The sequence below is a fragment of the Bufo bufo genome, chromosome 11 (genome assembly GCF_905171765.1).
Source record: "Bufo bufo chromosome 11, aBufBuf1.1, whole genome shotgun sequence".
NCBI classification, from domain to species: Eukaryota; Metazoa; Chordata; class Amphibia; order Anura; family Bufonidae; genus Bufo; species Bufo bufo.
In genome coordinates this window covers 46,614,888-46,625,993 of record NC_053399.1, presented here as the reverse complement: position 1 = coordinate 46,625,993, position 11,106 = coordinate 46,614,888, and the positions used below count along the sequence as shown (strand labels likewise).

At 43.6% G+C, this 11,106-nt stretch overlaps 1 protein-coding gene across 3 annotated transcripts in view; it reads right to left on the bottom strand.

Moving 5' to 3' along the window:
- Nucleotides 1-1,744: 1,744 nt before the first annotated feature.
- ACTN1 (actinin alpha 1) overlaps nt 1,745-11,106 on the bottom strand; it is a 103,788-nt gene continuing 94,426 nt past the window's right edge. The window contains exons 19-22 of one of the 3 annotated variants that reach the window (XM_040412547.1): nt 7,970-8,050; nt 7,585-7,650; nt 3,236-3,394; nt 1,745-2,430 (exon numbers count right to left, since the gene is read on the bottom strand). In XM_040412547.1, coding sequence (XP_040268481.1) covers nt 2,272-2,430; nt 3,236-3,394; nt 7,585-7,650; nt 7,970-8,050 — 465 coding nt within the window. In that variant the 3' untranslated portion in view covers nt 1,745-2,271. The remainder of the gene's footprint in view (nt 2,431-3,235; nt 3,395-7,584; nt 7,651-7,969; nt 8,051-11,106) is intronic. The other 2 variants (XM_040412545.1, XM_040412546.1) reach the window with 2 other exon arrangements.

Here is an 11,106-nt window from a genome sequence, read left to right as displayed (position 1 = left end):
ATGGAATCTTAAACATGATTAATTGCATTTCTGTATAGATCTGATATCATTAGGAGATTTCCTTTGGTTTGACATAAGATCAGAACATCAGGAGCATGATGCACCCAATTTATGACGAGGCACATGCCTCGTCATAAATTGGCCGAATCTTATGGCAGTGCAGGGGAAAATCTAAGACTGGTGTAAAAAGCCGGTCTTAGTAAATCACCCATAAGATTTTTGAGCCGTTTCTGGTAATAGGAATAGAAGACCTGTCCCTGTAATATACTACCTTCATTTGTTTTTCTTCTAATGTGTAGGGACAGTAATAGGGAACATTTTTCTAATATTCTTTACTCTGAGAACTTGTACATTTATATGAGAAAACGTGCCCCCGAAATGTTCCTTAGCAGCGCCCTCTAAATGAGTGTTGCTAAGGCATGACTGTCTACAGAGCAATGCTCACAATGAAGACGCCTGGGGTTAATTCTTTTTCCCTCCCTGTTGGCTCCAGTACTATGCATATATATTTGCTCTTCCCTCCTGCCATAGTGACACTGATGGCCAGCGTTGACCGTGAATAATTCCTCTGTGTCCCCTGCGCTGGGAGATGCAGGGCAGATCATGCAGTGAGCACTGGCTATTGAGGAGGAAAGACAGGGAGTAGCTGATTTATAGTATATACTGTCCCTATATGTTGTAAATCAGCTCCTCCCTGTCTTCTCCTCCTCAATATCAAGTGCTCACTGCATGATCTGCCCTTTCATCTCCCAGCGTCAGTGCTGGCCATGCTGATCAGTGTCAATATACACGCATAGTACAGATGTTCCTTCCTAGAAACATATAGGACCCAGAAGGGAAGGAAAAATAATTAACCCCAGCCATCTTCACAGTGAGCGATGCTCTGTTCTGTGCCTTAGCAACACTCATTTAGAGAGTGTTGCTAAGGGGCATTTCAGGGCAAGTTTTCTAATATAAATGTACATGTTCTCTAAATAAATTGCATTATAAAAATATTCCCCATCATTATCCCTACACATTAGAAGAAGAAACTCAATAAATGGCAGTTACACTATTAAATGGGGCGAGGACTGGGACAATTATTGGAAATGAGCGTTACTTATTCCCGATAATTGCTCTGTATAAAAAGGTGCCACCGATCCCTTTTTATACGGCACAGAAAATCCTAGTCAGCAGCACATCGCCCTGTGTAAGTCGGGATGTGCTGCTGACAATCAAGGAAACTGTATGGGGACAAGCAACAGTAGTAACGATTGTTCAGCCCCATACAGTGGGGAATGATGAGAACGTTCATCTCTGATCACTGCTCGATCTCTCGCCCCCTGTAAAAGGGCAGTGACAACTGGCAGCCTACAAAGCAGTGATAGCAGAGTAAGGGAACATGTTACTACACCCGAACCACTTCATAGCTTATGGATCCTTACGTGATCACGTGGCATCTGTGTACATAAGCCAAAGTCAATGCAGGTACATACAAAATAATAATTACAAGCAACCAATAGTATAAACTGTATTATTAAATGTCATTTATTTGAAAGTAACCAATAACACAGATGATTAAAACTGAAACAAGAATTTCTTTAATAAGGTTTGTGACAAGCAGATATTGAGGACAAGTTATCATCGAAGCTTCATGTCTCAAAACAAACCATGTATAGCAACATTAAAAAGATGCTTATGAGCCGGTGACAGGACGCCGCATTCCTTATATTACATTAAATATTGAAAACATACTTTTTGCTTAGAAAAATATGGTCGCTTTCCATGAGGTTGTATTTCCACCTTGACAAAGTTCACTTTAACTCTTTTTGTCAAAAATTGCATTTGGTGGATGGAAAAAAAAAATGCAGGCTAAACCACGGCTACTAAACAGTCATTGCTTCCCATATGTGGTAGCAAAAAGAAGACGGGTGAAGGAGCTGGAACCTTCAACTATTCTTGTCAGACAAACTACAAAGAAAGGGTAATTGCTCTTTTGAGTTGGCAGAAAAATACAACTTCAATATTTTTTTTTTTAACTCTCATAATAAAATATGCATTTAAAGGTCTTTAGTAAAAACTTTATTTGTAAACCATTGCTTTAAGGTCAAAGATGGTTGCCCTTCCTGCAGCAGCAGAGCGACGGGGGCTCTGAACTCTAGAGGGGTTTAAAGAGTGACTTCATCTTGTGAGCTATGGAGACACAGAAAAGGCGTGAAAGCTGAAACCACATTGCTTACAGGAGTGGTGGACAGTCAGCGCTGCAGTGACATGGAGGTGAGTAAGAAAGAGTTAGAGGTCACTTTCACCGTACAGCGCTGTAGAGAATGACATATAGTCCAGAGCTCCTGGGACGGCATCGTGCCCCATGTAAGGTGCCATCCTGGCGATGCAATACTCGGCTTGGTCTGGAGGAAGTTCCCGGCGCAGCTCGTCAGCAGTAATGTAGTTCTAGAATAAAATATTTAATAAAAGCTGGTTATTTCCTGGTGGCATCACCCACTAGACCGTGCTTCTGTTCAGCTCTCTGTTCTCTGTCTAAAGGGGTATTGCCATCATATAAGTAATGGCGTATCACCGGGATTATGCTTTCATGTTATGATCAGTGAGGGTCACACATCTGAGACCTTAACTGATGTCAGAATGAAGAAGCCGTAGCACTAGTTTAGCATTGCCTGCCCATCACAGTTTTTTCATACAAAGAAGTGCACGGTGGTGCAAGCTGAACTTGGAAATGAAGGCAGTGTTAAGTCAGTCATGTGCCCAGCAGGGTCCCAGAGTTAAGACACCACCACCTATTATAAAGTGTGACTTTCAGGAGACAATGGGGACCTGCTAAGTACAGACGATCAGGTAAATTCTTGTAGCATATCACGTTTTTTTATGGCTGCATGCTAGATTTTCAAGTTTTCTGCACACTAAAGGTACCAGCGATTGTACTGCATGTTCATCTTAGGGTCCATGTCAGTATGCCCCGCAAAACAGATAGAGCATGTCCTATTCTTGTCTGCAGCCATGGACAAGAATAGACATTTCTAATCACAGGGCCGGCCACGTGTGGTCCACAAAATGCAGAACGCACATGGCCGGTGTCCTTGTTTTGCGGATCTGCAAATTGCGGACCACAAAACGCTTGCGGATGTGTGAATGGACCCTTAAACAAATTTACTAAATTTTGTGCTGTTTGTGGCTGCAAAATAGAATGAAAAGCAGTGAAATAAAAAACGAACAGACAATAAGATGAACATATACAGACCTTATCGCCAGCAAGGACTTTGAAAGAAGCCATAACTTGGTCAGCGGTATCTGTGTCTGCGGTTTCACGAGACATGAAGTCAATGAAGGCTTGAAACGTTACTACTCCTAGCCTGTTGGGATCTACAATTGCCATAATGCGGGCAAATTCTGCTTCACCCTAGAAGAGAATGGAAACAGAATTAATATGTAATACAGCCTATAGTAACGTAACTGATCCGCCTACGACCTAGGGGTATGGCCACACGGGGAAAAAATTCCAGTGTGTAAGTTGTGGAGTTTGCTACAACTTTCGCCTCAAGCATTGCAAAGGGTGAAATCTGCAGTGGAAATCCGCACAATAAATTGACATGCTGTGTATTTAATATCTGCACTGCTGGTCCATTTATGCAGATTTTTTTTTCAGTGTGTAGATGAGAATTATTAAAATCTCATCCATATTGCTGTTATTGTAAAATGCTGCAGATCTGCCACCTGAAGACCCAAAGCAAATACATCCTAAGTGGACATACCCTTAAAAGGGGTTCTGCAGTTTTTTAAACTGATCTATCCTCTGGATAGATCATCAGCATCTGATCGGCGGGGGTCCGACACCCGGGACCCCCGCCGATCAGCTGTTTGAGAAGGCAGCGGCGCTGGCAGTAGCGCCGCGGCATTCTCCCTGTTTACCGCAGGCCCAGTGACGTCACGACTAGTATCACTGGCCTGGGCGCTGCTAAGCTCCATTCATGTGAGCAGAGCTTAGCCCCACCCAGGCCATTGATACTAGTTGTGACGTCACTGGGCCTGTGGTAAACAGCGAGAAGGCCGCGGCGCTACTCCCAGCGCCGCTGCCTTCTCAAACAGCTGATCGGTGGGGGTCCCGGGTGTCGGACCCCCGCCGATCAGATGCTGATGATCTATCCAGAGGATAGATCATCAGTTTAAAAAAAACTGCAGAACCCCTTTAAGCTACCCATACATATTAGCTAAATGCATGTCATACAGATGATCAGTAAAGCTTGGTTTACACGTGACTGAATAGCTGCAGATTTGCCATAGCGGATTTTTGCACTGCAAATATGCAGTGTTGTTCTGTACCAGCAAAGTGAACCAGATTTTAAGAAATGTCAACCACATGCTGCGTGCAAAAACCACAGCGCAAATTTACCTGCGGTGCGGATTTGAAATCTGCAGCATGTCAATTTATGTTGTGGTTCTTCCCAGAGGATTTCCCCTTTGCAATGAAATTTGCTGGCTTTGATGCCTTTTTTTTTTTTGCGGTTTTCATCATTATTTTTGGGTGGAACTGCTGCAAAAACTGCTGCGGATTTTCCCGCTACAATTTTCGATACATGTGCATGTACCTTAATAATACATTCTAAATCAGAATGAATTGAACAATCACAGGCAAAGGTTAACTCCAATTTAAAGGCTGTTTACATGACTTCAGAAGATCAATGGTGAGGGGAAATAAAAAATCATGGCCTTTTCATTAGACAGTTGTCAGCAACGAATCATAGGACTTAGCCAGTTCAGTGGATTTTTACCTACTGTGCATATGCAGCTTCAGATAGGAAGGCTTTAGGGTCAGATTCCCAACTAATCAGCAGAACATATTTGTGCTATAACAAGAAAGGTTACGTGATAACGCGGGGCAAAAGGGGCAGCTGCCCCGGGCCCAGTTGCTCCTGGGGAACCCAAGGCAGCTGCCTCTTGAGCCCCGCTGGCCAGTAGCGTAAGGGAGGGGGGGGGGGGGGGGGGGGGGGGGGGGGGGGGGCGTTGCCCCAGGTGCAAAATTCCAGGGGGCGCTAGCAGGGCCACACCGCCAATTAGGCAAAGTGAGGCGATGGCCCCAGGCGGCCCTGGTGACAAGTGTGGGGGGGGGGGGGGGGGGCAGGGCACAGCGACATGAGCGCATCCATTGTGGAGCTCTCATCTCCATAGTCATCTGTATCGCCGTCCTTGGGACAGTGATACAGATGGATGTGCTGCGGAGGGGCAGGGGAGGGAGAGGCATCTCCCTTCCCCGTTCCTCTGATAGGCTGCAGGCCTAGTGCCCGCAGCCTATCAGAGGCCGGTGCAGGTGGCGCGATAAAGTCATTGCGCCGCCTGAGCCGTACAGCACGGGACACAGGCCGGAAGAGGCCTGCATTGCATCGCTGCCAGCCTGATGGAGGTAAGTATAAGTGTTTATTTTTTTTATATGGTACTACTTACTAGCACATGATTGGGGGAATCTATGGGGGCACTTGTTACTGGCACATGATTGGGGGGCATCCATGGGGGCTGCTGTTACTGGCACATGATTGGGGGGCATCTATGGGGGCTCCTGTTACAGGCACGTGATTGGGGGGCACTTGTTACTGGCACATTATTGGTGTCACTATTGGGGCACTTACTGGGACATTATTGGGGGCATCTACTGAGGCCACAAAGAAGGGGTATTTTATATGGAGGAAGGGGGGAGAGGAACACTATGGGTGTGGGGACATGTTGGGGGCACTGTAGGAGCACTATTACTACCATGTGTGCTCTAGCAGAGAATTATTCTTATTGGTGGGACTTTTGGTAGCAATTACTGTGGCGGCACCTTGGCACAGTATCAGCTTACCACAATTATTTTGGGGGACGTTATGTACACTATTAGTGTCAGGGGCACTATTTGCTGGGCGCAGCTATTTTAGGGCACTGTGCGACCAATAATTATTGAAGGGCACTATCTGCATGGTACCATTATCAGGGGGGTTTATCTGTTTCTGCAGTATAGTATTGGGGAGCACAGTGGCACAGTATTGGGGGTGGTAGGATGAGTTGTCCAGAAGATGGGAGGATGAAGGAAAAGTAGTAAACTAAGATTTTGTTGGTCAAACTGCAGAGACTATATTAAAGACGGCCCTGGTGATAACAGAAATATGTGCTGAGCCAAATATTAATCTATGAAAAGGACAGGATTCCCCCTCTCGTTATGAACCCCTGTACCTCACAAAGATCTGATAGCTGTTACCTGGAGTAAGAGAACATGATTAGGCCTCATGCACCCGATCATATTTTTGGTCCCTGTAACGTAACGTGAATTCAAAAGATTTGAGAATAAATAAGCAGGCTATGTGAATAAATAGATTTACTAAGTGTGAATAAATATACGGTGTAACAAACAAATCACATACAGAATAATAAAAAGTAAATAAACATAGATAGCCTAAATATTTAATCACATTTAGTAAATATATTTATTCACATAGCCTGCGTAAGCTTATTCATTCTCAAATCTTTTGAATTCACGTTACAGTCTGCATCTGATCCACATTTTTTGTGCATCTGAAACTGACATGCTCATTTCAATGGGACCACAAAAAGTGCTGTCCATATACGTAGGTTTGTTCTGCCATCCCATAAAAAAGATAGAACGTGTTCAATTCCTGTCCGTTTTGAGGACAACAGGCATTTTTAACATAGGGTGGGACGTGCTGAACAGAAAAATGCAGGAGGCACATAGCCAGTATCCATGTTTTAAGGATCTAGAATTTGTGGACCCCAAAACGGATACGGTCATGTGCATGAGGCCTTAAGGACAGCAGATAATTCTGCCCGTAGTCAGGTAAACCAACACAAAGAACGAATTACTGAGAATCTAAGGGTAAGACCATATTTATGTTAGGGCATCCTGGTACTCTGTTCCAGTACAAAAAAAGCAGAGTGCCCGAATTCCCGTATTCAGCATAGCTGGACACCCCCAGATTCCTTTTCACTGAAATGGGATCTGGATGCTGGAGAAATACTGCAGATATGTGTATTCTGCTCCCCTGCCAGACCAGAGTATCAGAATGCCCTAAGACAAATATGGACGAAGCCTTAAGGCACGTTTATGCAGCCGATAAGCATACAATTGCCTTCTCGTCAGTGGAGGTGAAGAGCTGCAGTTACATGCTGCCACCACTTTCAATGTATTGGGATGAGCAATGGCTATGGCTATTAATCGTCCTCACACAAATGTATTATTTCTGGGCAGCAGATCCCTATTCACACCGCACGATCTGCTGCCCAGGAACAACGATTGAGGTGTCCGCACCACAGATCATTTCACCTGACGAACGACTGTTATGCTCGTTCATCGGATGATTTGCGGCACCTTTACACGGGCAGATTATTGGGAATGAGCATCTGTAGCAACGTTTGCTCCCGATAATCTGCCCGACAATTGGGCAGTGTAAATGCAGCATTATTCCCACTGACGGTAAACAGCAGGGTCCAGGCAGAATATATGAAGTATTCGCACTTTTTTAAAAGCCAAGAAAAAAAAAAAACACCATCACGGGTAAAACATTCCAGAGGAGTTCTATCACAGTCAACTATGAGGGTTTACTTTACCATGTTGTAACCCATGGAGATAAGACAGGCTCGGAAATCATCACTATCCAGCATACCAGTCTTCTTCTGCAAGGTAGAAGTGAAGGAAAGGACAGAATACAGGAGAGAGTAATGCAGATCAGAAGCAGGACAGTCAGGAAGGAAAACCAACAGCAGGAATGCACATTAATATTAATTTATTTATAGGAAACCAGTTTCAAAGGAGTTTTGAAGATGAAATGAAGAGGAATTAGTGGAAATGTTCAAGATGGGAGAAGACATAACACACAAACATCAAGAAAAAAAAGACATTATTTCTTCTCAAATTGCAGTAAACCAACACAAGTCCACGGCGCCTGGGGAGGAAAATGGGCATGTTATTCAATAAGCTGCCATTTTTCAGTACCTGAGGATCGTTTCCAATATCGTAACCCAAGCTGATGAGGCAGGCCTTAAATTCCTCTGGGCCAAGTGTGCCGGTGTGGTCCTTGTTACAGTAAGTGATCGTTCAGGTGTCCAGGGCATGCCATGCCAAGCGGTGGGTGAGAGGGTGAAAGCGTAAGGGGTAAGGAAGACAGAGAGGGTGGGTGGTGAATTCAGGGTCATGCAGGGTAAGCAGAGGAAGACATGCACGGGGCAGAGGAGAGAAAAAAACAACACCGTTAATATTACTATTTGTGCTAAGGATGCAATTTGAACAGTGACTTATTTGAGGTTCATGCACATGGTGTAAATTCATCCCCACGTACACAGCGCGGCTTTTTACTGTGCATTACAACACGTGGCCATTGAAGGCAAAATACAGAACAGTTACATTTTACAGCAAATAAGATGGGAACATGTACTCCTTCCAAAAAATTTAAATAAAGCAGCACAGATGCCTCTACTGTATGCACCGTTACCCTGTCCTGATGACCTTTGTGCAGCTATAGTAAACCAGCCTCGACCCCACACCCTCCACCACGGTCCACAGCTTCTGTGCTAAAGAGTCGCATTTTGACCTTTAGGCCTGTTTCACATGAGCGCGTTGGTAGACGTCCATAATACGGATCCACAAGAAGGACATATTACAGATTTAATTGCATCAGTATATCATCAGGATCAGGTCTCCTGCACATGGCCATATGCGTTTTGCAGTCCGCAAACACAGACCCTGGCCATGTGCATGCCGCCATTTTCTTTTTTCCTTCTACAGAAATATCCTATCCTTGTCTGCAAAATGGAAAAGTATACCATGTGTTCCATTTGTTTTCCATGGGACTACGGCACAGACTTATTGAAATGAATACGGATCAGATGCGATACAAAAATACGGTAGTTACTGATGGGCTGTCTTATAGACAGAAACGTAAGGCTGACACTTAGGAAAATGGCTGCAATGCAGATGAAATAGTGATGACATACTGATACAATATGGATGACAAGCAGATGCAGCTGTATTTGAATGACTCTCCATAGACTTTAAGGGATGTTTTCCATCTGCAGAACACATAAAAGTAGTGCACGCTGCGTTTTTAAAAAAATATGCACGTACTTTATACGGACAGAAAAAACATATGGGATACTGATGCAAAATACACTCGTGTGAAAGAAGCCTTAGGCACAACCTTGTCACTATTTGGCATAGTTTTTACATTTCTGACCAATGAGTATTACGACACATTACATACCAACAGTCCTACAAATTTCTAAAACTATTTTCTAAAAAATATGCCTGCTTCCACCTGATATCAGAATTAAAAGATGGCCGAGAGAAAATGGGGGTGTCAGAGCTAGCTGATCCTAAACCTGAAAAAAGAACTGCTTCTACAATGTAAGTCAGATCCTTATCTGTTCTGTGTGCTACGGAGCTAAAAACAAACATAAGTAAGGGAAAGCACGTCACAGCAGTACAGTGCTGGCAGAAGGGAGACACCCCTGCTTCTGAGTGAAATGCATCTAGCTGTGCAGCTGAAACAGGGAATCCCAAACATAACTGTTCCTTAACAGTTATGATTGTACAAAGAAGCACAGCCAATATGAAAACTTTTTTTGAAAACGCAGGTACACCTTAACCATTTACAAAAAGCTGTAAACGTGCAGTCATTACAGGGTATACGTCACCCATCTTTGTTACGACACCTTTAATGTGCGCCGTAATTTTTTTGTGAAATGAGTTGCGTTTCAGTAAAATATAATAATTATGTATAGAAGCCACGCTCTCTCCTGTACTCGCCTGCACTCTTTCTAATCGTTCCAGGGCTTCAGAAGGAGGAGAAATAGGCTTTTACTTGGTAATTACATGGTAGCAAAATAACTAGGAATGATTCACTACTCATCCTTAACCAGAATAAGTGAAAAGATTTCTTATAAGACAAGAGCTGAAGTTTCTTTGGAGCAACTCTTCAATATAGAAAATACACTGCAGCAAACCAATATAAACACTGTTGCAGAGAGAAACAGGACAGTGCTGTATATGTGCGGTGGCATGCTTGCTGCGCTGCAGACGTGTAGATGCATGCATCCTCATCTGCAAATATCAATGCTTTGAACATTAAGACCCATGCATGCATCCTACAACACAGCCCAGAGTGCTTGCCTGGACAGGCTTGTTAAAAGTGGGGACAAGAGGCCATCCCTAGTGACAACGATTGTTCTATATGGCTACAGTCATTTTTACAATGGGTACATCAGTACAATGAGATTGTGCCAAACACAAAGGCTATTCAAAGGTCGGCACTGCACACTAATACAAGAGCCGCTATCAATTCATTCAGATAAGACTTGTGGGAGTCTGCAATATTGTAGGTGGTGCTCAGCAGGTATAGATAAAGTCTTTCATGATGCTAGCTCAGTTAAAAAGTCTGATTCTGACTCCTAGGTAGCCACTTCCACAAGGTGGCGCTAGCAAGATGGCTTTCTTTTCTTATGAGATACCCCTTTGCATATTCATTTCTCAAGGAGCATTGCCAATAAGTCTTCATATCATGAAGTACTTCCAATAAGTCTCCATGCAGGGCTGGTCTCTATAACCCCTTCCCGACCGCCCCACATGAATTTACGTTGGTGGTCAGACATTTAAAAATGGCACCCACTAGTATATGATCGACGTTATCCTACATTTAACCACTCAGATGTTGTGGTCAAATGTGACCATGGCATCTGGAAAGTTAAAGAATGGGAGCGTACGAGGATCAGGGGAGGATCCCATTGGTGAGAATCAGGGGAGCCGGATGTAGTGTGCGGCAGACTCTGTACTCAGGAGTGGTACACTGTACTCGGGGCTAACGCATTGGAGGCTGTGAGAAAAGCAATCTAATGATTGCTCGCTATAATTCCCTAGGGGAACTATTAAAAAGCGTAAAAAAAAAGAAAAAAAAAAAAGAAAAGAAAAAGTCTTCAAAATTAAAAAATATATATAAATCTAAAAATCAACACACTTTGCCCAAAATAAAAATACATAAATAAATAAACGAACATCATGGGCATTGCCGTGTGCGAGAATGCTCGTACTATTAAAATATAAAAATATTTATCCCATATGGCAAACTGTGAAATGGAACA